At 30.8% G+C, this 27,280-nt stretch overlaps 1 protein-coding gene across 4 annotated transcripts in view; it reads left to right on the forward strand.

The window, feature by feature from the left end:
* The window catches only part of LOC129905216 (uncharacterized), a 429,598-nt gene extending 402,956 nt beyond the window's left edge, over positions 1-26,642 (forward strand). For all 4 annotated transcript variants that reach the window (XM_055980641.1, XM_055980642.1, XM_055980639.1 and 1 more), the window contains exons 10-11: positions 16,897-17,369; positions 26,428-26,642. In XM_055980641.1, the coding sequence (XP_055836616.1) occupies positions 16,897-17,369; positions 26,428-26,633 (679 nt within the window). In that variant the 3' untranslated portion in view covers positions 26,634-26,642. The remainder of the gene's footprint in view (positions 1-16,896; positions 17,370-26,427) is intronic.
* Positions 26,643-27,280: the final 638 nt, after the last annotated feature.

Consider the following 27,280-nt stretch of genomic DNA (forward strand, 5'->3'; position numbering starts at 1 on the left):
AGCTCCTAGATAGTCCCGAAACCCATGCCTTCCGAACCTACCACAGTACGAAAACGAAAACTTAAAAGGCTTTATCCTCGAAACGCGTTTTCTTCCGCGTCGTGCAACGTAACTCAAAAACTAATTAAGCTATCGACTTGAAATAAATTTCAAATTACTCTCTAATTTATTGGCCATTGCATGAAACTAAAAGTTCAATAAAATTTTTACAGTAAATATTTTTTTTAACAATTTGTTTATAAAAAAACAGTGTGTTTTTTCGTTTTTCTGGTATCTAATTTTTATTTTACACTTTTTTTTACTTAATTTAGGTTCATGCAATGCCCATAAATATATTTTATTGGAAAAAAAATTCTTTTTTGATTATAAATAATTTTCTGGACCAGGGCATTGCACGGCGCAAACTCGAGGCGTCAAGTTTACAGAGCTGAAGAGCCGCCATTTTATTTTTATTTTGTACTTCAAAAAAATTGTATCAATACTTCATAATGTCAATAATATCACATACTTTTCCATATTTCAATAAATGCTTTCAGTTTTCCAAAAAAAATGATTGAAAAAGTTGTCGTCCAGAGGGATTTCCCCCCTTAAACAAAAACAGAAAACCAGATTCAAAAATACATTGTCACGTTTGAGAAATTAACAAAAAACCAAAACTACTTTTTTCTAAAAAACCTCTTTATTTTCTGTTTTACGTGGCTGGACTTGTTGATAAATTAATTTATGAAACATTAAACATTCGTCAATTATTTTTTAAACATTCAGACTTATGTCGAATTCCTTTCAATGCAAAAATCGAATTTTCGGCGATCTCGAAGCGAATTTTTTCTGAAAATCATGTTCCATAGAAAAAAAATTCGCCTCAAACGAAGCAGAATTCGAATTTTTTTTAATCCCTCTTTTTTGAGAGATTTACACGGATTCACACACACACTTGGAACATTTGACATTTCTCAAACGTCAAGCTGAAAGATTCCTTCGTGTTGTTTGTTTATTTGAGAATACCAACTTCAAATAAAGAGTAAATTATAATGGAATATCGTGTTTTTATTGCGGAAAAATATGAAATAAATAAAAAAAAAAACAATGTGCGATCAAAATATAATTTTTCTTGGCATAGTTCTTGTGAAAAAGTCAAATTACTGTGACTTTTCTTCTCGTGATTATCTTCAGGAAATTTTTTTCTCTGTAAAACCACAGCATACGGCCAAATAATTAACCTTTTACTTCATCTTCACTCAGATCTTAATAATATCTGCAATTTCCTATTGATTTGGATTAAATTAAATTAATATTACCGAAGCAAATAAACAAAATTATTGATCAAAGGAACCTTTGGTTTTATTTTACAGAAATTGTTTTGATTTCAGCTTGACGTTCGTGTAAAATTTGTTGTCAAATGACACACACACAATCGCAAAAAGAATTCGGTTTGTTTTCATGTTCCTTTTTAACACCAAAAATTCCATTTTTTTGAGGCGATTCTAAAAATTGAAAGGAATTCGACATTAAATAGGAATACAATATAGTGATACAGTATTGGATTAACCCTGAATTGATAAACTTTTTTCATTGATAACACCTGAAAACTTACCTGACAATTTTTCTAACTATGTCTGGGGTACTCGCCGCCCATGGATTCAAACTTTAAGGGGTTTTAGGCAATAAAATCGCAATTTCTTAATGGAAATTGAATAAAAAATAATAATGTACACCCAAAAGATTAATCGATGACAAAAGAAATGACAAATACGAAGGAAAAGAATTCAAATGTTATCTAGGAAAAAATGATTCTCTTGAAACCTTTAAAAATCAAAGAATATGATTTAAAAAGTCCTTTTTTTATTTTGAACTGCTTGCGCAAGTATCTTTTCATTTTTTTTCATTAAAATAAAACAATTATACTGCCTTAAGACCCTTACAGCTAGAATCCATGGGTAGCGAGCACCCCAGACATAGTATGAAAAATTCTCAAGTAAGTTTTCAGGTGTTATCAATGAAAAAAGTTGATCAATTCAGGGTTAATCCAATACGGTATCACTTTATTGTATCCTTATTTAAGTCTGAATGTTAAAAAATTATTGACGAATTGTTAATGTTTCATAAATTAACTTATCAACAAGTCCAGCTACGTAGAAACAGAATATAAAAAGGTTTTTTAGAAAAAAGTAGTTTTGGTTTCTTGTTAATTTCTTAAAAACGACAACATATTTTTGAATCTGCTTTTCTGTTTTTGTTTAAAAATAAATAAGAACATCGAATTTTAAAAACTAAATTAGTACTTAATTAAATAAATTTTTGAAAAAAATTAGTTTGAAATATTTTTTTCCAATTTTTTTTTTTCAAAATTTTGATTTTAAAAATTAATTTTTCAAAAACTGTGCCATAAAATGGTTTAGTTTAAAAATTTTAAAAAAAGACTAATGTTTTGGCTTTACAAAAAAGTATAGCACATTATTGTAAGTATAACCGTTGATTTTTAATAATTTTTTTTTTCCAAATTAAATCAATTTTTTTTAAATTGCCCCTCCCCGCTAAACAAAAAGGATTTTTTTCTTGTCTCGACCTAACCTACACGCTCTAGCTTTTTGGCACATTACCCCTGTATAGTACCTACATCGCAAGTAAAAAAACATAAATGGAGATGTATGATTTTTCGCGGGACAAAATTTTTTTCATGGAATGGGTTCGGTTGGTTGTTCTTATCATAAAAGTCAATTTGTTGGGATAATTGGATGTTGGGTACAGCCGCCATTTTGGAAAAGAGATTGGTGTCGTTTTTATTGAATAGCTCCATTGTTATTCATTTAAACAAAAATTGACAATGGTAAGACTTATTAACAATAAAATTATCTAAAAAATGATATACAAAACAATTCCGTGAGTTGATTAAATAAAATTTTATAGTTGGTCAAAGTGCGGGTTTGTATCGCAAGGTTGGGCCAAAATGACATTTGTTCATATATCTGACAAACTTTTGATTTGTTTGGATAATTCTTCAAGAATGAATTATAGTAATTATAATTATTATCTATAAAATGAGCATACAACCGTTATTGTAACCATCATATTGTAGAAATAATCTAACTCCGAAACTCTCCATGTACTAGTCAAAAGTGAGAAAAAAATTTGTTTTTTGCTAATAGCACTGTGATAGTTCAAAAAACCGACAGAGGGCTCTCATGTCTACTAAAGATAATTCGAGTATGCTGAACACGATGGCGTACTTAGTTTTTCTGGATTAGGTCAAATAAGAAAGATTTTTGCGTTTGAAATTTTGTTTGCACACGCCAAAAATGAGGCTATAAAACACCATATATTTTCCAATTTTTGATTTTTTTTATCGATGTAAAGTGATGGAAAATCTATTTTTTTTTAAGTATTATACGTAAGACAAGTTATTTAAAAAAAAATCTGTCGAATGACTATTTAAATCATTATTTTATGGAAAAACACGTCGATTTTTCTTACATTTTTCAACAATAAAGGTACAAATGTATGCGAAAACTCAACATTTTTATGTAGACACCTTTTATGTGTTAGTACTCTGGAGTATTATACATATGTAGATGTAGATATTAAATTAAAGAATCAGGCATGGTATCAATATTTTAATTTAAATTCTTTCAATTTGTTTTAAAATTAAAACATATTTACTATTACTTCCATCTGCATACTGCATTATATCAGCTTACATACCCAACACATAATATATTTGTCACAGTCCATCTCTAACTTAAGGGGGTTTGTCACGCTTATCTGTTTTGACTCCTTTAACGGTCATCTATTTTTTATTTATTTTTTTAGCTACTTGAGCCCATGGGTGTTTTGCCCCCTTCCGATCTTACCTGGTATTCTAGAATATTTTTTTCTTGAGGTTCAAACCTTTAGGATTCATTCTCTCACAAAAAATACTCTTGAATATCCAACTTTCATTATAAAAAAGAATAAGTTAAAAACTTTAACTATCTCACGGTAAAAAGTGCAACTTACTTTTAACATAAACGGTAACGATTTGTTGAAAAATTCCATATTTTATCCTGAAATACAAGATCAAATCGTTGCCACCGAGTGCTGCATTTTTATTTAAGTAATACGAAAAATATTAGAAAAATTGAAGAAAAATCGATGAATTTTTCCATGAAAATAATGATTTAAATAGTCTTTTGATAGATTTTTTTTCAAATAACTTTTTTTACGAATAATACTTCCAAAAAAATTGATTTTCCATCATTTTACACAGATAAAAAATCAAAAATTAGAAAATATATGCAGCACTATTTATAAACTCATCATAGACAGTGCATAGCATTATGAACTCTTTATTATGTTTTTAAACAGAAAATTGTCATTTATAAACTTTATGCAACGTTTAATAGAGCTTGTATAAGCTAAACGCGTTTTTAGGTTGTTTAGAGCTTGAATAAGAATATATTTTGCTTAAATGTCATTTGAACATCAAATAATTTTCAGAAAAAAAAAAAACACAGCAATCATTTGTATTTTAGTTTATGTCATTGAAGAATTTATTTTTTGGATTATATTTAAAATTAAATGAACAATTTTGTAATCAACTAAAACAACAAATAAGAAATTGTGTTTTTTGAAGATTTTTTCCAGATATAAGATGTGAGAACTTTTGGCCGTAGTACCTACATACATATATGTGGATTTTCTTTTTATCTTTTTCTTTTTACATAGAAATAATGACTTATGTATGTTGCTTTTTTATTGATGTATCTAATTTTTTGGAACATGTGAACAATTTGTTAGCAAGAAGAACAAATAATGAAATGTGTTTTTTTTTTTTAGATTTTCTTCTTTGATGTCTTCTTTGATGTCATATATCAAGAACTTTCGCTCACGTTTTTGTTTTTTTGTTTATTTTCAAATCAGATGGAGTTATTTTATTGACAGATATTTCATTTTTAGTACTTATTTGGACACAAACCTAGCATAACTATAATTGCTAAAAAAAAATTTTACAAATAGAAATTTATGTAACGTTGCATAAAGGCTACATAAAATTTTATTCATTGTATAACTATGTAGCCGTTTAGAGCTGTTTAGTGAAATCTAATAAATAAGGCTGATGGTGTTTTATAGCCTAATTTTTGGTATGTGCAAACAAAATTTCAAACTCAAAAATCTTTCTTATTTGACCTAATCCAGAAAAACTAAGTACGCCATCGTGTTCAGCATACTCGAATTATCTTCAGTAGATATGAGAGCCTTCTATCGGAAAAAAAAAATTCCATTTTCGAACACAGTGTAGGCGGAGCAAATTTTGGGAGTAGAGGTATAACAAAAATATAAGTACGCAGTTTTGCAGCCATACGCGTCTTAATATCGAGCCTTATTTATTAGATTTCAAAGGTCTGACAACTCTTATTTTGTGCTTTGTACGGTTTTCGGGTGGTTAAATAACGTAAGTTTTCCAGTTAATGTGAATGGGCCAAATTTATACTATTTGAAATTATAAAAATAATCTCAATCGTCTTACAAACTGGACAACAGAAAATGGTCTCCTCAGTGAATTCCAAGCAGGCTTTCGAAAAGAGTATCCCACTGTGTATAACATTTTTACTCTGACAAGCTATACTAGGATATACCTTGAAAACGGAAAGAAACTATATGCCTTCTTCGTGGACTTTAAAGCTGCATTCGATTCCATTGATAGAAATGCCCTCTTCCTTAAACTAAGTAATGTAGGAGTTTCAACGAAGTTTCTGAATGTGTTACAAAGTATGTATGAGCAAAACCAAGCGGCAGTTTGGGATGGGAATCAAGTGTCTCACTGGTTCGATATAAAAAAAAGGAGTGAAACAAGGATTATTGAGCCCCTTACTCTTCTCAATATTCCTTGACGACAGCACCTCCTGTCTTCCAGGAGGAAGTGTTTTCAATAGTGTAAACATCAACAGCCTTATTTATTAGATTTCGCTAAACAGCTCTAAAGGGCTGCATAGTTATACAATGCATAAAGTTTTACGTAGCCTCTATGCGACGTTACATATAAGATTAAGATTCATTTATTTAACACAGTTTTGACATTTTGTTTTTTTTTACAATTTTTAAATGAATGAAATGACAATGGCGAAATTTGCCGTCTGTCGGAGGGACCTATATAATAGTATTTAAAAGTCCAAATAAGTACTAAAAAAGCAAAATAAGTACTTTTTATAACGACAAACAACTCCATCTGTTGATAAAATAACTACATCTGATTCGAAAATAAACAAAAAACAAAAACAAAAACGTGAGCAAAAGTTCTCGTCATATTGAAGGAAGAAAACTTCTAAAAGAAAATACGATTTCTCATTTGTTTTTTGTTGACAATTAAAAAATATTATGCATTAATCATTTCTGTGTAAAAAAAAACAAAAGGCTTAAAAAGAGAAAGATGAAAAATGAAAACACACATTTGGCTACTGCGGGCAAAAGTTCTCGTAAAGAATTCATATCAGGAAAAAATCTCTAAAAAACACAATTTATTATTTATTATTTTAGTTCATTACAAATTGTTCACTTCGATTATGAAATAAAGAAAGAAAGAGGAAAACTAAATTCGTCAATAAAAATTATACAAATCATTGTTGTGTTTTTTTTTTGTTGTGACAATGATGTGATGTTCAACTGACATTTGAGCAAAATATATTCTTATTCAGGCTCTAAACAACCTGAAAACGCGTTTAGCTTATACAACCTCTATTAAACGTTGCATAAATATTATAAATCACAATTTTTTGTTTAAAAACATTATAAAGAGTACATAATGCTATGCACTCTCTATGACGAGTTTATAAATAGGGCTGCAAATGTTTAATATATGCTAACGACATCGTCCTACTGGCAGAAACGCCCAATATGATGCAACTCATGGTCAACAAATTACAGAAATACTGCAGCGAATGCAATTTAGAAGTCCACACCAGTAAATCAAATTATGGTCTACAGAAACAGCTTCGGAAGATATGCAAGAAACGAGAAATGCACCTGGGAAGGTGAAGAGCTTGAAAAGGTCAAAGAATACAAGTACCTAGGGGTAATCCTGACTCCCAATAATTCTCTTGAGAAACACTTCAAATCTAAACTTCATGATGCTAAAATTGCCATCAACTGCACTCGAAAGGACTTCTTGGCAAAAATCATTTCGCGACAAGTGTTAAATACAAACTTTTTGAAACTGTAGCAAGATCTATAATGTGTTATGCTGCGCAGGTCTGGGGATTTAGTCAGTATGATGAAGTAGAAAAGCTGTTAAGGCACTTCGTCGCTCGAAAATTAGTTTGTCGTAAACGTCAATTTTAGAATTTTGGGAAATCGCATTTTAAGGTTTGAGCTTCTATAAAAAAAAAACCGGCCGATAGAATTTTTTCAATTTTTAATAGAATATTTTGTGCGATAACTTCTTCTTATTTATGTTGTTAAAGTTGTCTTATATGGTTTGGTTTTCAAATTATCAAAATCTGTTTGTCGTAAACGCCACCAAAATCAACCTTTTTTTCAATCCTATACACGTACGACAAAGTAAGCACACGTACGACATTCCAATATTAAGACTTTCTGTTTTTGCCAGCTGTAAAGTATGGCCCCACCATATTAAAGTGGACTTAACACTTAAGATTAATGCCAGGATAATGTTAAAGCCTTACAAATAATTTTTTAGAAGGACACTGCCTCATTTCTTGCAAATTATGGATAAGAACGTTTTTTCGGCAATCTTGTTTCTACAGCTTCCAATATAATTGTAAATGCGTGGGATTAACTAAGATTGGCAGTTTATGAAGAAAGAAAGCTGTATCTGAAGAAAGCAATGTCAAAGGTGGCACCAAAGCCCCCAGAGATAACGTCTCATTAGATGTGTTGAAATTTCTTAACTACTTTTTAAATAATCGTATTTCTGACAAAATTCTAAGTAAATAGGGGGTGCTTTAACCTTTAAAATTATTTGTTTAACTTCGTTAAAAAAGTTATCAAATAACTTTCGTTTTAGCTGGAATAAATGAATGTTGAAAAAAAAATTTACTATCTGTTCGCATATAAAAAGTGCATTACAAAATCGATTTTTAAGAGTACTATGATTGAGGAGAGGATATCCAAGTTTTACGGACTGTATGACCATACATAAAAGCGAGTTAAATAAATATCAAACTAAGGATTTATTTTTATAAATACATTTAATTTTCGTTTGTAAAAACATGAAGACGCGTTACCTTTTGGCAGAGCAAAGGTCCAATAACATGCCGATCATGATCTGTTTCTGCCTTCATAGTTTCCTTTTCAATTTTGTGGTTGTTAAAATCACTCATTTGAGCAATATTTGGGTTTGTGTTTGCCTTGAAAATCAAATAACCGTACGACGCTTCGTGCTGATCCTTTTTGGCTTATAAAACGACAAGTTAATATTGTTATTAAATTCCCGTATATAAAAACGTTTTTGGAAGGGATTAGTCGAAGATTCCTTGATACTACGATCAGGAACCTGGGTCCCTTTCATTTATAAAACGTTAAGATGTCTCTGAAATAGCGCATTATTCTTTCTTCCTTAAATAATTAAACAGAGTAAAACCGCAAGGAGCGAAGAGCTTAATGCAGAACAAATTTTTAAATTCGTTGTTCTTATAGAACATAGAGTCCTTTTATTCAATAAATACTTTTATAGTACTTATATATTTATTTATATTAAACATTTTAAAATTTCGTTCCAAATTTTTTACCGCATCTGTTTTGACGTACGACAACCCAATACTGAAGAAAAAAAGCTGAAAATACATAGAATTTTTGTCGTAAACGCCAAAAGTTGGCGCTTACGACAAACCAAAGCGAATTCCATGCTTATTTTGTGGATATACGACAAAATGCATACTAATTATCTCCTTGCGGTTTTACTCTATTTATTTATTTAAGGAAGAAAGAAAAATGCGCTATTTCAGATATCTTAACATTTTATAAATGAAAGGGACCCAGGTTCCTGATCGTAGTATCCAGGAATCTTCGACTAATCCCTTCCAAAAACGTATTTATAGCCGGGAATTTAATAACAGTTTTAACTTGTCGTTTTATAAGCCAAAAAGGATCAGCACGAAGCGTCGTACGGTTATTTGATTTTCAAGGCAAACACAAACCCAAATATTGCTCAAATGAGTGATTTTAACAACCACAAAATTGAAACAACGATAGGACAATTCTGATAACAGAAATGAAAAGAGCACGTTCTAAAACCTCTTACTACATATCCAGTTTAAAAAAGTGCATTTTGGCGTTTACGAGAAAACAACTCTCGGGCGACGACTTTCTGAATAAAATGTTCCGCCTACCAGACAACGGCGTATGCAAGGGGGGGGTCACGGGGTCATGACCCCCCCCCCCCAAGAAGTCAAATCTGAAACAATAATTTGGTAAGTTATACTTAATTAAGATGATTTTTAAAATGTTTAAGTTTTAGAACATGAACGAAAATGAAAAGTGAAAAAATTTTTTGGTGTCAACGAACTATTTTACCATATTATTTTGAAGATGCGGTCATATTTTTAGTGAGCAGCTCTTAACCAACAAACAAAATAACGGTCGTTTCTATAAAGCAATCTTAAAAGTTGTTCAATTTTAAACGTATCCTTAATACGTTGACCACCATGTGACCCACCGGTGCCGGTGGGTCACGCAAAATTTTCCCAGGACGTCACAGTCAGTTCATTTTTAAATGGATGTTTTTTCATGTGGCGATTAATGTTTTTCTTCTTTGGCACCTAGAAAAAAATACGTTCTTGATAGTGCAAAAGAAAAAATATTATATGTCGAATTCTCAATAACCAAAAATTCGATCTGCAGTCGACTTGCAGTCGCTACTTTTTCCTTAAATGAATTCCAATGAAAAAAAAAATTCGCTACTTTTTCCCGAAGAATCGATCCTTTTAAATCGAGACACAAACACTACAATTTTGTCAAATAAAAAACGTCAAACCAAAATAAAATTTTGTAAAGAAATGAAGACCCAGAGCCAATTTTTGTTTATTTGTGAAATATAAATCATTTTTAGTGAACAAAACAAACAAATGTTACGTTGTTTTGTTCCTACTATGAAGTTTTGTATAGTTTTTTGTTTTTCATCGGTCACTTAGACACAAATACAGTCACAAAAAGAAATCGCTCCCTTATTTAATTATCTAAAAAGCCAAGAATTTGTGAATTTTGTTTGCTTATAAAATATAATAGTATTTTTTACTTTAGCTTTTGAAACAACTATCGATTTGTCAATCATCAATGCTAAACCAATTATAGGTAAGAATTTAAGTAACCTTGTCTACAGCCAAATTAAATACATATTTCCAGCAAGCTTAGAATATTAAAATTAACCTTTAAGAACCAATTTAAGAAAATCTAATAAATATAACTGAATGTGTGTTATTTTGTAACCCGAAGGCTGACGAAATCAGACCCATATTTTGTAAAATTCTTAATAAGTAGGTAACATAAAGCATTTTGTTCAAAATAATATTACCGTTTAAAATTACCAAAATTTCTATAGGTACCTTTAAACTAGCATTATGTTTTACTCCAAAGATAGTTTTTTTAAATCGGAAATTATCCTTAACATGGGTCGGTCGTAGTTGGGTGTTATGCAAACTGCATTGAATTTTAATATATTATAAAAAATGTTATCGCCCTAGTCTAATAAAATTTGCATAAGATTTTAAAAAATATTTTTTTTTCGAAATGCTATTTTTTTAACTTTGTGATTCGTTTGCCTTAGGAAGACTTTCAACTAAAAAGTTACCACATTTATTTAATATAAAGAAGATTTTCATAGTATGTATTTTTAAAAATGATTTTGGGTTAGCGGAAAATCGAAGTACCTATACAGTTTAATTTTTAGAACAGGATGGTCTAAGCAATTGGGCTCAATGCTAAGGCTAAACTAAAGCAAAACGAATCACATACCTTTTTTTGTTTAGTAATTCTCCGATACTGTTCGGTTCAAAATGCGAAACGAACAAAGGAGAATGGGCATTTTGGACGTTGAGCGGCCATCAATAAAATTGGTATCAAATGAAAGAATTATAGCCCAGGAAAAACTTTTACTATGGACGTTTTGCTGTATTGCGTAAAGAATGCAAGATAATGCAGTATTAGTATTGTTAATGCATTGTTCAATGTATGAAGGAAAAAGTGATTTATATTTTTATATTGAATATAAAATATGATGCTCTGTCATTTTCCCTGAGCATGAAGACATTAATCTTGAAAATCCGACCAATAGAACTCATAATATAAGATTTTTAAGACAACCATTTCAGGTTCGAAAGTTTTCAAACAATTCAAAGTAACAAAAAATTGAACAACAAAACTTTAAAAAAATTCTTGAATTTGTTGTTTTAAAATGCTTATTGTTTGGGTTCTAGTGGTTGAATATTCAAGATAAAGATCTTCAGACTCAGGGAAAATGACAGAAAATAATATTTTGCACTTAAAATACACAATTGAGTTTTAACATTGAGACATATATAAAGTGTTAAATGCAAAAATGCATTTTATCCGTTATTGAAATACGTCACAGGGATAAAACTTCTGCACAATATATGTAAACCTTAATTACATCAAAAAATAACAAATTCATTCCTGGCCGCGTAACGTCCACGTTTCATACAAACTTGCCCATTCTCCTTTAAATATTTGTAATTTAAGTAGCACATTTTCAAGTCTATACTTTTGTAAAAAAAAAATTTCAGCGTGACCCCCCCCAAGAAGTAAACCTGTATACGCCCTTGCTACCAGAGAACACTCCAACGTACACTGAACCAAACCCTTACGTAAATACAACGAAAAAACTCGTTGAGCCAACGAAAATTTAATTAATTTTCAGCCGGTGAAAAATTTAATTGGCTCAACGAAATGGCTTTCAACCGTAATGAAGACTTTCATCAACTAACGAAAACTGTGGTATTTTAATGAAATTTTTCATACAATTTTTTTATTGCGAGTTAATGAATTTTTACATTAATTTACGAAAGTTTTTCATCAATTAAAGTAAAATTTAATCAAACAAGGTGATATTTTTAGTTAGTCAATGTATTTTTTGTTAATTTATGCAAAGAAGTTTCGTAACCCAACTAACAAACTCTCCAGAGCTAAGCTCTCGAAATGTGAAAAAAGATCTCATAAGACTCTTTTATGTCTCATTGCAATACTGAAGAATTAATTCCTTGTTATGGAACTTTAATGGTTCCCATAACTGTTTTATCTTAAGACTTGAACACTTCTGCAGCTTCAAAGTACTTAAATCTTATAGCTTAATCAATTTTTCGTCTTGGAATAGGATTATACAAACTTAAGGTCTTAAAAGAATCTTTTTATGAAAATTTTGTTCTAAAAGAAGTTTCGTAATCTGTTTAGTCCCATAGCAACACATTTTTAAGAGTTTTAATTACTTTGTACTTCTATAAAAACTCTTACAAGATCTAAGCTCTTAATACCTCCTATAACAAGAAACTATTTGGGTTTCGTATAATAAAAGTCTTGCAATAGGATCCTAAGGAGATACGAAGCTTGCATTGATCAAGATGAACGACAGCAAGCAAGTATCTGTTTGTGTGAATGGTTTTGGTTCAGACAGAGAAGGTTAGGTATATAAATTGTGTTAGACAACAAAGAGAGGAGTAAGGAAGAAGACTATAAATGTTGTGTCTGCAGAAGAAATCAGAAGAAAAAAAAAATTATTTCACTAGTTGCCAATATTGTCCTCTCACTCGCACTTAAGGGTTAGTTGCTAGTTGATTTTATTTTTGCCGTTTATGTCCCACTTACACTTTTATTAAATCTAAGTGCTGAGTAAGCATTTGAGATCTCATAAGAAAAGTTTTGATTTCATAAATAGTTTTCAATTCTTTTAGCATTCTTATTCAGGGTGTAAAGATAATGCAATTCTCTTAAAGATTTTAATGGAAGAGTTGAAGTCCCATCATCAGCAGACATTTTTAATGTACAAACAGTAAGTTTTCAGGGTTACCATAACATAAAACATTACAATCCCGATTAAAGAAGTTTATAAAAGAACTAGATCACTGGGCAAGTATATGATTTAGTCATTCCCAAAGTTAAACATTAAATTTTGATCATAGTTTGTATGTATGTTCTCTTTGATTACGTACCTATACGGAACTATTGTTTTTTTTTTTACAAATAAGTTTTTTCACCATTCCGGGTTTCATATCTCACTCTAGATATATTATGTAACTTAAAAAATTGAAAAAAAATAGCAATTAAAAACCAATAACAAATGGCCTGAACTTGGATTTTGATAGGTTGAAAAACATGCGATGGTAACCCCTTTCCTTATTAAAATTATAAAATAAATAATGTAAATATGCAATATTTCAAAGGCGCTTTGTTTTTTTTTTAAGGTAAAATGTTCAACTTAGTAGATAAAATTTCAACCGCATATATTTTTTGGTTGCAGGCAACATTAACTATATAAATATCGCCATGCCATTACAACCCACAATAATAATTCATTATCTTACAAATTATTTTATTAAACACACCTCTATCAGTATTTTTCTCTTCTTTTAAATGCTTAATGAAAAAGATATATCTATCTTTTTAAAGTTTACAAATAATCTGTTCTCTTTCCCACACCTCCCATTGAAAGAAACGCATTCTCTAAGAAAGATTTAGCCGAGCCTTATGAGATTCTTTTGAGAGGCCTCTGATTATACATCTGTCATCTCATAAGAAGATTGAAACTGTGTTAAAGAGAAAGATAGTATTGTAAAGAAACTTGTATTATTGCTATGAGTACGTAAGAGCCTCCCATAACTAGGCCATTTAACGCTTTTAACAGTTTTATTAGAATCTAGAAGAATTCTTCAAGAATACTTGTAGATCCCTTAAAATAGTCTAGTTAAACTCTTGGAGAATCTTATGAGATGAAAAATGTTACTTGGGAAGCTAACGAATTTTTTCGTAAATTTTATGAATATTTTAATTAAATTACGAAAAAATATTTGTTAGCTCTCGAAACTTTTCATTGAATTTATGAATATTTTCATATAGGCTATTGATTTTGTCGAAAAAAACAGGGTAATAAGGAACTAAGACTTAATTTTTTGTCACCCTACGAAACTTTTCGTTGTATTAATTATTCTTTTAGAAGATTATACTTACTTTATTTTCGTAAATCTACGAATTTTATCGTCCATCTTTTTTTCCTAAATTTTGGAATAAAAACCTGAAATTCAAAAAAAAAAATGGAGCGGGGCGAAAATTTTTTAACATACAAAAAGAAAACTGTAATTTTGAATTTGAATTTTTAATCATCCTAAATTAAAAACATGGAATACAAAAATTAAATTAATTACATTAAAAACTTTAAACTCCTCTTAGGAAAGAGGTAAACAAATACTTTATACCGGCGAATTGTTCTGTCAGGGATTTGATGTCGATCACGAGTGGTTGGCTTGATGATCGGCTTTTGAGGTGTTCCACGTATATAGGAAAGCTTCATGGGAGTTTTTTTTATGTAGCTAATTCTTTGGAATCTGAAATAAAACAAAAAGAGAAAAACAAATAAATAAAGTTAGAATATTATAAGAGACAAAAATAATGTTTTTTTATTAAATATAGAAAGCAATAATCGAATGATACTTACTATCTCATCGTTCATCCACTCTTCCAATCTTTTGAGAACGGTGACAAAAACCTTTTTCTCTTTTTGAAAGGATGAAACATTATCAAAATTATTGCTAGTTAAGTAGTTTACAATTATTTATCTTACCTGTATAATTCTCGACTAAATGGTCCAAGTTCCAGCTAAAATTAGTTTTTTTAAAATCTTCTTGGTAAGGATCCGCTTCTTGATGGCTTCCTATTATAAACACCACTTATTTTTCTTATTGATTGTTTCTGTTGTTTGTTGTGCCTTTTAATACATATACATAATTATTTTAAACTTTTTCAGCAAACAATATTTTTTGTATTTATATTATTCCGCGTGATAGGTCTTCGCACTTTTGGGGGGTTGAATATACACTGTGACTACCAGAAATGCACACAATAAACGAAAATACAGCGTGCTCTGTATACACGTTAGTCTACCTTTTTTTCGGAAGCCAACGATTTATTTTCGTTAACTGATGTATTTTTTCATAAGCAAAACAAGCATTTCAAAACTACACTTCAGCTACATCACAAAGATAATGCAATACCATCCGCAAAGACTTCCCATGATAGTAGAACAACAGTATATACACTATTTCCACAATCTTCAAAGCGAGAGGAGAGCTTTTGTACTTAAACGGTATGCCTTATCGTAATGATCGAGCCACTGAATGTAGACGGTGCAACCAGCATGCAGCAGAAGGTGTTATACATTTTATCGGAACCTCTCCCATTCTTAATACTATTCGCTGCGCCCACTGCACAGTGGGTCACCTCCCATACAACGTGCGGTCAAAAATATAATGGCCATTTTTTTTTTAATGAAACACCTGTATTATCATTTTATATGATTTATTATTGCAAAAAAATGCATCAAGTCAGTTTTTTAAAATTTTGGTTATTTTCAAGAAAAATAAAAAAAAGGTAAAAAAATTTTTTTTTTGAAAATATAAAAAAAAAAAGGTTAATGCCGGAAATGGACCTGCCTGTCAGTCGAGCACTTTACCCTTACCCTCTAGTTCAGTCTTTTATAAAAATAATAGTGCCAAAAAGGAATTTTTTTAGTTTTACGTTGTAATTTTTTTTTCTCCGTGTACCGTCATTTAAACTCGTATTACTCGAAAAGGGGAAAAAAGGGGAAAAAACGGCGCTATTATTTTGAAAGGTAGGACGGTATTCTTCATTTGAGAACTTAAATTGTAGAGGGCACTCGAAGGCAAACCAACTAAATCTCTAATTTAATGAAAATTGAGCTAAATAAAAATGGTTAAAATTGCTTCGCTAACGAGCCCCATTACAATTAGCCTTAATGTTATTTAACAGTATAATTTATGTTTTTAGAAAGTATTAACCTTCTCGTTTAATATCCATAACAATTTAATACTGTCCACAATTTTCAACACCCGCTATCACTATCGCAAGTTCACACCTTATAACTGCAGCGATTAAAAAACTGTACCTTTTGTTATATACCGACTTTGAATGGCTATTAAGAAATGAAAAAAAGGGTAACCGTCAAATTTTTTTTGGTTTTGGTTCAATGGGAGATTGTACAACGTTGTTTAATCATTGGATTTTAAAAAATTGACATTTACTTTTTTTATTTTTGACCTATGGCGGGGCCCACTGTGCACTGGGGAAAAACCAATCTATCTATGGAAGAATTAAAAATTATTCTTAAAGGCGAATGTTGGCCCACTTTAGTTAGCTACGTTAAAACTGCCTGGGAGTATCGTACTCAAATAATAAATGAATGCTTCTGACTAACTCTTTTATTTCTTTCTTTTTTTTTTTTGTTCTTTCGGAATTAATATGTAATAAATCTTTTTTAAACAACTATGTTTCTCAGTATTCGATGTTAACATAAATATTCTTGTTTTCGGCTGACGGCTAATGCCATGCTTTAACTGTGAACTATTTATAATTATGTATGAAAATTAATTGAAAACAAAATTTTTAATAAAGATCAGATCTAACTAAACTTATAATAATATATTATAATAAATTATTAATAATCCTTTGTTGTTAAACTTTCAAAAATGTATAAGTTTAGAAAAAGAAATTTTCCGTAAATGCTTGTTGTAATTTAATCTATTCCCTTCCATCTTTTGTCTTCCACATTTTCGCTTCCACCTTTTCCCTTTCATCTTTTCCTTCCATCTTCACTCATAAAAGCCCAGCGACATAATCCTATATTCTGCTGATGCTATTTTATAATATCTTATTTGTTTTAAATTACAGGATCTTAGTATGTGGAGATGAGTCACAAAAGCCTTTCTCATTATTAGTTTGGCATTTATCTCAGAGAAGACTTTTATATGACTTACGAATACCTCATCATGATCTTTTCACAGCTCTTTCCGCTATTACTTATGAAGGACTTTACGTTTGTGTTGTAGCCAAAGAAATAAGAGAACCAGCGCCCAATTTTATTGTCGTATATGACCTGCAAAGTGGAACTTTGTTTCAAAAACTTAAACCCGCTTGTAATACTGTCGCAATTGCAATATCGCAAGCCAATGGTTGTGTAATAGCAGGATTGGAAAATGCGGATATATTGATTTGGGATCTTGTAACTGGAAATTGTCGACATACCCTTTCTGGCCACAATGCTCCAGCAACACTTATGAAGCTTGATCCCTTAGGAAAATGCCTGCTTTCAGGAGATAAGGATGGAAGGGATCTGTCTTTAAGGCTATGGGAACTAAGCACAGGTAAGTGAGAGATACTCAATTTGTTATAACTTTTAATTTCAACCCACATTCGCACGCATATGTAAAGCACATTAACTGCGTTTTTAAAACGCGCAAAATAAAACCAAAAGTCACATTTAAAACACAAGTTTAACCAAATACCTACTCGTACTTTTGTTAATTTACAGGTTTCCGCGACACACGTACGTTTTGTAGAAAATTACTCAAAACTTAAATTTTAAAAATATATTTCTCATTCTGTTTTTTAATATACAAGAAACAAGAATAGATTTTTAAAAGGAGAAGATTTATGCTGGATTATGACTAGTACCTTTATACTTTGACTAATTGTTAAAAATATTTAACTTTTGTTATAGCAATAACTTTCTCAATTTTATGTTCCAGAACCAGATATTTTCAAGTTTTTTTATATTCTAGAAAGTTGCGAAGCCTGTTCTAAACCTTTTTATTTCTTCTAAGGACTCCTCGTTAGGATTCCACCGCCGCACAGTGTGACAAATCGCTCATCTAACGGAATTTAATTAAAAAAGTGAAGCTAATACCTTGTACTAAGTAAATGTGATTAAATTTTTGGGTGGAGATAATGCAAACAAAAAATATCTGATCTTAAAGTTGGAATTTGTTTTCTAAAAATAATTTTCGAAATTTTAAGATGCAAATTCTTGATGCTTGGTTGTCTTAATTTAAAATTAAATTCCCTGCACCACCAGTGCTAACTTAATACTTACAGGGGTATCGAATTTTTGTTTTTCAGGCACCTAAAGCTTCCAACTAACTCTATGTGTTATATTTCAAAGACAGTTGGATTTATCAATCAATTTTGTATTGACATCAACAGTCTTTGAAAAAATAGTATTCTATGTGTTTATTTTTACTTTTTTTCTCCAAATTTAACTTTAACTTGATTTAAAAATAACAATTCAGTATAAAACGTTAGCCTTTGAAAAAGGTATCATTCATAACTGTGAGTGTTGCCGTCGTTTTTAAATATTTTTTTCTTTATTTTAAGTAATTTTTTTTTAAATTGCCCCTCCCTCTTAAACGGGGGGAGATCAACCCCCTTTCTGGTAGTAAAAAAAATGCTTGTATTTAACTCCTCTACAAGAATACGTTACAATTTTTAACCTTTTGAGTTATCGAATTTTTACCCAAAAATGACCCCCATTAAACCTCTTTTGGCTAAAAATATGAAAAACTATTAACAAAATTGTTCCTAAATTTCATTTTGTATATATTTGTTATAAATTCAACAAACAAAATCCTCGCAAAGTTATAATCTGTGAGCGCTATTAATTTAATTCCGCTAGATGAGCGAATTGTCACACTGTGCGCCGTTTCCTCAGAAATTTCATCCACGTTGGATAAGAACTAGGGATGTTTCGGATGTAGATTTTTTCACATCCGCGGATGCGAGTGTGGATGTTTGGATTTAATTTAAAAGATTTTATTTAAAAAATAGCCTATTTTCCAATCAAAAAAGTTACCAACAAAATTTTAGATTTTGGAAAAGTTTGGAATGCAGTTATTTAGATTAAAACTTTTTATTTAAGATTATATGAAAAAACTATACTTTTGTTTAAGAAAATATTGAGAAAAATTGAAAAAAAAAACAAAAAAAAAACGATTTTAAAATCGATTTTCCGTAAATGACAGTAATATTGGCGAGAAATAATTTTCCATAGAAACCAAATTATAGATTTCTAATGGCCTCTGACCTCTTTAATTTTAATCTAGCATTAGAATAGCTCAAACGTGTAAAGTTTTTGAGATATTGAATTTTGAACGTCCAAAACACTATTTTTGTGATGATTTGGCATGGTAATATCTTAAAAACGTGATGTGATAGAATTTTTATGACTTCGGATTCAAGCTCAACGCACAAAAAACCATTAGAAAAATAAACTTTGATTTCTATAAAAAAAAAACTTTTTGACTAGTGAAATCGAACAGGGCAGAAAAATCGAAGGCCTTGGTCGAAAACTAGTCAAAAAGTTTTTTTATAGAAATTAAAATATATTTTTCTAATGGTTTTTTGTCCTTATTGCTCAAAAAAACATTTAAAGAAGATAGAAAACATAACAAAGTAATTTTTAACCAAGTTTTGTTAAAATCCAATCATTTTTGTAAAAGGTAAAAATAAAAACTCAAAAAATCGTATTTTTGCATTTTTCAATATTTTTGAGTGTATATAAAGAAATGGTTTGATTAAAAGTTGTAGAAATTTTTACCATCTACAACTTTTGTATTCATCTTTTTTCGATAGTAGGTCTACATTTTCCAGAAATCGTAAAGAACCACGATTTTTGACACCCACCCCACTTTTTCGCCCACCCACCCCCTTTCTTCCAATTTGTTTTTGGGCAATTTATTTTCTCCTTTCATACCTAAATATATATATATTTATCCAAAATTTTTCAATCACCCTTATGCTACTTATAATTTTTTCAACTTTTGCCCTCTGAAAACCGGATATAAATAAAAATAATTAAATACATAAATAATTTTTTCAGCTCATTATTTTTTTTTTTTTCATAATTCAATAAACTTAACCACACCAAGTTTTACTGAAATCCTGTTAAAACGTGCTGAATTTAAAATTTTAAAATATATCTACACAAATATTTATCTCCGTCCTAAATGTGAAACAGTTCATTCGGTTTTTTTTTTGTATCTATTATCTGCACGTTGGCACATAAGTAAATACACCCAAGAAATAAAAAAAATCCACACAATTTAAAGAAAAAACAACAAAAAAGACGAACAGACCTAGAAGAAAACACAACAAGCAACTTGACAATACAATACAAAAAAAGCAACATACATGAAGTCTGAGTATGATTCACGCTAGTTTGATCGAACTGGGACGTAGTGGTACGTCCCATAGAATTGAAAAATGGTCATTTTTACCCCCTTTGTATGGCGATTTGAATCCGAATTGAATCAGGATTTAAGTCTATATATACCTGGATCGAATTGAATCCGGATTTGTCGATCCGATCCGACTCGGGGAGCTGAATCGAATCGAAAATATGCATATATACCTAACGAATTGAATGCTCGAGATATAATTTATGGTGGAAATTGTGTGTGATTGTCTTCTTATTTGCAAATTCACTGTATGTATGTATTATGATATCTAGTTTTACTTGCACGTTGTTTTTGGTAAGATTTTTCTATTTTACTGTAAATATATTTAAAAGAAAAATTTTGTTTTCGATTCTATTTCAATTCGATTCCTCGTTCTGGTATAGTCATATACCTGGATCGAAATTTCAATTCAGATTCAATTCGATCTTTAAATCAGTCATACAAAAGGGGTATTTGTTTCCTCTGCGTGCGATATCTATGTATCTTTATTATCTGTGGTTAAAGTCTTCTCTGTAACGATGGCTTTCCTCCACATTGGTTTTTTTTTTTGTTCGCAAAGAAAGATCTCTATTAATAGCTGTTTTCGCTACAGCCCAAATTTGATAATTTCGCAAATTAGGTCAGTTTGAATTCCAAATTCTAAACATTTCCTATTATATTCAATTTAATAAAGTTTTTATGACCTGTAGTCCAAAATGCGTTTCGCCCAGGTACACCAGTTGGGCTCATCAGTTAGATGCTGTTGTAGCCTTTCTGAGACGCAAAATTTTGGTCGATGATTACCGACACTTATTAAAATTACAGCATAAACATACTGTGAATTCTAATATTTCTAGGGGAATTTGATTAAATTCGTGCACCTAAAAAATATATTGCCGATGGTCTGGCTTGCCCGTGGTCTGGCTGAAGTTATAATAGGAAAGAAAACTTAAATAATGAAAATAAATTCATTGCTTATGTTTTGTGGACTTGATGAATAATATTCAATTTAATAAAGTTTTTATGACCTGTTGTCCCTGGGCGAAACGCATTTTGGACTACAGGTCATAAAAACTTTATTAAATTGAATATTATTCATCAAGCCCACAAAACATAAACAATGAATTTATTTTCATTATTTAAGTTTCCTTTCCTTAACTTCAGCTAGACCACGGGCAAGCCAGACCATCGGCAATATATTTTTTAGGTGCACGAATTTAATCAAATTCCCCTAGAAGTATTAGAATTCACAGTATGTTAATGCTGTAATTTTAATAAGTGTCGGTAATCATCGACCAAAATTTTGCGTCTTAGAAAGGGTACAACAGCATCTAACTGATGAGCCCAACAGGTGTACCTGAGCGAAACGCATTTTGGACTACAGGTCATAAAAACTTTATTAAATTGAATATTATTGATCAAGTCCACAAAACATAAACAATGAATTATTATTTTCATTATTTAAGTTTTCTTTCCTATTATTTCCTATTATACCTATACGATTCTTCTTCTTCTTCTCCATTATCGGCGATAGTCATGATCTTGGATGGGGTCACAACTCTCCCACTCTACTGCTTCACACTACGGCTGCGGCGTTGGTACATCGAATTTTTTTCATATTTTTCATTTTTTCAAAATGAAATGGTGCGGACGTGCTGCAGCGGTAGTGCGGCGGTTTAGAAATTTTTGATCATAGTGCGGACGTGCTGCAGCGGTGGTGCGGTGGTTTAGAATTGTTTGATCATAGTGCGGACGTGCTGCAGCGGTGGTGCGGCGCAATAGAAATTTCTGATAATAGTGCGGACATGCTGCAGCGTAGGTGCGGCGGTCAAAAAGTGCTGCGGACGTGGTGCAGCGGTGGTGTGGCGGAATTCCATTTTTACTCGGGGCGGTTTCCATTTTAATTTCTCGTCGAGAGCCATCCCGAGATATTTTTTAATTCGATCGTCTTTTACTACAACACGGTGATATCCAGTCGCCTAACCCAAGGAATTGCATGCACGCTTAATGGAAAGCTCTTAGATGTTGGTGTGTGTCGCTTGTCTCACCTCGACGTTATTTTACCTAGATGTGATTTGCCCCTTATAGTTCTGTGCTCTGATTATGTCGGAGTAGCTCATAAAAGGGGTTCACCAAGTAGTTCGGCCTAACTAGAACTGGTGACGCTACCGTTGATTCTATAAATTGGGCGCATTCACGAATTTGGTGACAACGTAGTTGATTTTCAACTACCTTTTGGAATGCGAATTTGCACTACAAAGCTAGTCCAACGTTAACTGTCATATTTGACACATGAAACCATATAAAATAAAAAAAAATGTGTTTTTAGTGCTTTAAATAGCTTTTTTTTCTTTCATAATTTTTTAATTTCTTTCCGCTTTTTTCATCTATTCCATCTATTCGGCTTCGGCCGAAGATTTTCTTTCAGCCTAATAATTCGGCTTAGGCTTCGGCTTCAGCTGAAAATCGACCTTCGGTCGGACATTAAAAGCTGAAACACAATCACGCTTTAGGGCGTCGCTTCGTTGCGTTACGTTGAGAAATCCTCAAAGCGCGCTTCTGTCACTTTGACTTTGAACAGCTGATTGCAACATAAAATCTGCTGTCAAATAAAAAAAAACACAGTCACTCACAAAATTATTGGGCCAAGTCTTTATCTTGATTTAATTGTGGAAAAATGAAAAAGGATCTTAATGTGTTTAAAAAATGCATAGAAATTTATTTATTCTTTAATCCTATAGTTATAAAAACAAAACCAATCAAAATATATATTGTTTTTAACAATAAAACTCAGTCTAAAACATAATTACATTTTTTTTGTTTTTAATACGTAAATTGTTTTGATTTAAAATATCTCGATGTCGTTTTTTGTGCAAAATCTATATAGAGAAATTAAAAAACACACATAGTTTTGCAATAATTTATTTTTTTTTATTCACATTTGGCGCAATAATAATGTGGGTGACTGTAACTATGTCTGTTAAATGTCAGAAAGCGAGCAAAAGTTCAGTCTGGTTGAACTTTTGCTCGCTTTCTTACGTTTCCTTACGTTTGTCAAAAAAAGCGTACGTAAGAAAAGCGTCATTGTGTGAGGATACACAGATTTCCTATAGTTGAACTTTTCGCAGTTGTCAAAATCGACGGCAAAGCGTGATTGTGTTTCAGCTTTAAATGTTTTAGTTGTTTTCAGCCAATCAGAACGAGTCGACTTCGTAGTCACTAGGTTCGTGAATGCGCACATTAATTCTTCCGCTACCGTCAATTGTTGGAAGAGCCTTATTGCCTAAGTCAATTTTTACTTGCGATATAGGTACTATAGGATTCGTAAAAAAAATCGAACTTGAGATAACAATTTTACATGACATTACGATGATGGAGAATGCCAAAAAAGTGGGTCCGGCAATTCTGTCTGTCTGTCTGTGTGTCTGTCTCTATCAGGAGCTGCAGCCTAAACGAGTGAAGTGATTTTCTTCAAACTTGGTAGTTAGCAGTTTTTGGTGATTCCCTAGAGGGGAAATTGAAATTTTTTTTTTATGACCAAAACTAACGGTACCTGCCATATAACGGAAATAGCAAAGTTAATTTTTTTCAAAAACGGCACTAACGATTTTGATTAAGATTTGTGTGTGTAGTATTACACATAAGAGCCAACTTTTGAAATAAAAAAAATATTTTTTGTACCGTTATTAACGGTACCTGTCATAGAACGGTTTTTTTCGTTTCTGAATATCTCGTACAACATCAACCCGATTTAAATGAAAATTTTTATACAAAAGTGTGTAAGTAAAGATAATATTAAAATTTTAGAAAATTTTCAAAAAACGCATTTTTGGTTTTTTAAAAAAATATTTCAAAATTTTTTTTTTTTAAATCAACTTTTTGAAAACGGATCAATGAAAAATTTTGAAATTAAGTTTTTATGTGTAAATTAATTATTTCTTCAAAATGACATACCAACTTTTTTTTTGAAAAATGTTAAAAAATTTTTATATATAAAAAATTATTTTTTTAAAAAACGGCTCCTACAATTTTCGAAATTTTTTTTCTTAAAATACCTTTTTATACAAGAAATAAAATGGCATATTTTTTTTCTTTTTTAAGATAATTTAAAACGGAGTTTAATTAATTATAAAAACAGATTTTTTTATACTACTTATGAAATTTCTTCAAAATATCAAATTTTAAATTTCTTGAATAAAAGGCTTTAACATTATAGTTACTTTAAGCATAAGAGCAAGTACGTGCGACCCCAGTCGTGCAATTTATTTTTATATAATTTTCTACAATAATTGATCATCACCTAAGTCAATTAGTGTAGAAAATTATAAAAAAAATATAAAAAAAAGAAAGAAATATCATTCATTCGTGGTTGTGGCAACCGAAAACGAAAGATGATGAAATTTAAAATACACTGAACGAAAAAAAGCAAATATTTTCTAAACTGGTTGCGAATGAAATTTTATCTATTTGGTTTTAGTACAGTCATAAGTTTAGCTATCAGCCATTTAAGGCTTATTTATTCTTTCCCGGGTACCCTGTATATAACACATCGTCGTCTGGATATTATCTTGTTCTAAATGCCATTTTTTACGAAATTGAATTAGGAATGCAGTCTTCATATTTTTGGGATTTCATTTTATCTCTTTTAGTTTTCAAGTTACAGGGAACTGTTTTATTCAATAGAACACTTTTACAACGGTTTATTATGTCTTTTTTGTTCAATAAATTATATTTTGTATTACATTGAACAATCGGAATTATAGGTATTTCATAATTTCTATCCAATTTCCTCAATCTAAAATTACTTTTTCTTTGATTTTAATTTATAGCTAAATCAAAATAATTGAAAAAAAGTTCTGTTGCATGTTTTAAAAACGAAATTATCAAGGCTTCCAGCAAAAAATCAATACCAATCAAAAACTTTCTGATATAAACAAAAATTTTCAAACTGAACTTTAAAAATTGATTTCCAAAGATTTTGAAAAATGGACATTGAACAAGATCGCACCCAGCCGATGATATATTAAATATAATTACGAATTTATTTGTTTAACGGAATTACCGAATTAATAAAATAAAAATAATAAAAATATTTTCCCGACATTTAGACAGGGTTTCACTTGTCGTGCTCACGGGTTGGCTTTTGGTTTGTAGGTGGGTGGTTGTGTTTTCCTTTTTTCTCTTGATTCTTGTATTTTTGTGCGGAGATTGTACTGGTGCGTTGTTTGTGAATACATTTGGGTTTGGGCTTGTTGTTGCATTTGCTGTGATTATTGTTGTTGTGAGTTCACAATCTTGTGAACATGCAAAGCTGATAACATCAGCTTGCAAATTGTTTAGTTTTTTTTTCTATGTGTCTTCTGTTAAGCTTTATTGTGTTTAATAATGGTTCCCATGAAGAAGAAAGATTGAAACTTTGAGCACGGCAGAAGAGCTGTTTTCAAACCGCTAGCTAAAATTTGCCAGCTTTTAAGATCCCAAAAATATAAAATTCAATTTAAAAACCCTGGAGTGTACCTACTCTGTTCCATGTAGCTGTTGCTTCGCATACATTTGTGAAACAAAACGAGCAATTTCTACAAGATTGAAGGAACATGTAAGATACATACAAAAGAAGTGACAAAATCAACTATTTGTGAGCATTTGGCTTATAATTACGATCACTTTATCAGATTCGATCAAACGAAACCCATTTCATCCGAAAAATGCTATGTTCCTAGATTGGTAAGAGAAGCAATCGAAATTAAAATGCACTCTAATTTCAACCGTGATCAAAGTTTCAGTATTTCTTCTGCATGGGATTTAGTATTAATCACAAAAAAGCTTATCAGAAGACACGCAGACAACAAAAACCAAAACAACTTGCAAGCTGATGTTATCAGCTTTGCATGTTCACAAGATTGTGAACTCAAAATAATAATCACAGCAAATGCAACAACAGCTCCAACCCATATGTACATATGCACAAACAACGCATCAGTACAAACTCCGCACAAGAATACAAGAATCGATAGAATAGAGAAAAAAAATAAAAGCCCACACACATACCAACAGTGAATACGACAAGTGAAACCCTGAGAATAAAAGTAAATCGCGGTTGGTCCGTAAAACATAAAAATTCTTAATAATGTCTAGTAACAGCGAAAAAGAAAATTAAAATATAAAATATATTAAATAATAAAAAAATTCTTTTATATACATGTATTTTCAGGAAAATCTTTGGCTGTTTACACTCCACCACAGAAAATATCTTCGTGTGAAATGCTTGATAATGGAGCTTTTATAATCATAGCAATGGAAGAAGCTCCTGACATTTTGATACTTAAACTTAAAAACAACACTGAAACAAGAACTCAAACAGAAATTTTTACTCAAAAAATAGTCGAATGTAAAGTACACATATTAAATGAGAATTAGTAAAGCAAAGTATTTTTTGTATGAGATAACTAAGGACAATCGTTTGATGTAGAGCGATATTAAGTCGTATTCATTGTTTTTAAAAATTTGGAATATTTTTTTCTATAAACCCGTTTTGCTGGCTAACGAATTGCTTAGAGCTAGGAAACTGCTTCGTGATGTCCATATTACCACATATCATATTACCACCCTCCAATAACATCCATGGAATGCCACTATGGTATGATATCCCACCATACAGGGACACATTCCACCATGCAGAAACACACACTGATTTCACTTCTGAGGTAACCATCAAGCCTAGTACGCTGCTGATGCGAACCAAAAAATCCCATACAAAAATGACACAACGAAATCGTAAACGAAAAATTTCGTTCAACTTATCGTTCTTTAGTACGCTGTTCGACACACTGTTGGGGAGAGAGAGAACGAAGGAGTGACGTTGGATGGCAGTGGGTGTCACTATCTTCAGTAGTCATCGAGTACCCCTAGCCATCGCGTTGCATGGGACATTTTTCATTTTTCGGATATACCTAATTCTTAAAATAACATTCCTTTGTAAAAAATAATTTAATAAGCTAAATATTTTATAAGTTAAAATACCAAACAAATTTATAAGTTGAACAATAAAGTTTAATATTTATAAA

Source organism: Episyrphus balteatus, chromosome 1, assembly GCF_945859705.1.
Source record: "Episyrphus balteatus chromosome 1, idEpiBalt1.1, whole genome shotgun sequence".
Taxonomy (NCBI): Eukaryota; Metazoa; Arthropoda; class Insecta; order Diptera; family Syrphidae; genus Episyrphus; species Episyrphus balteatus.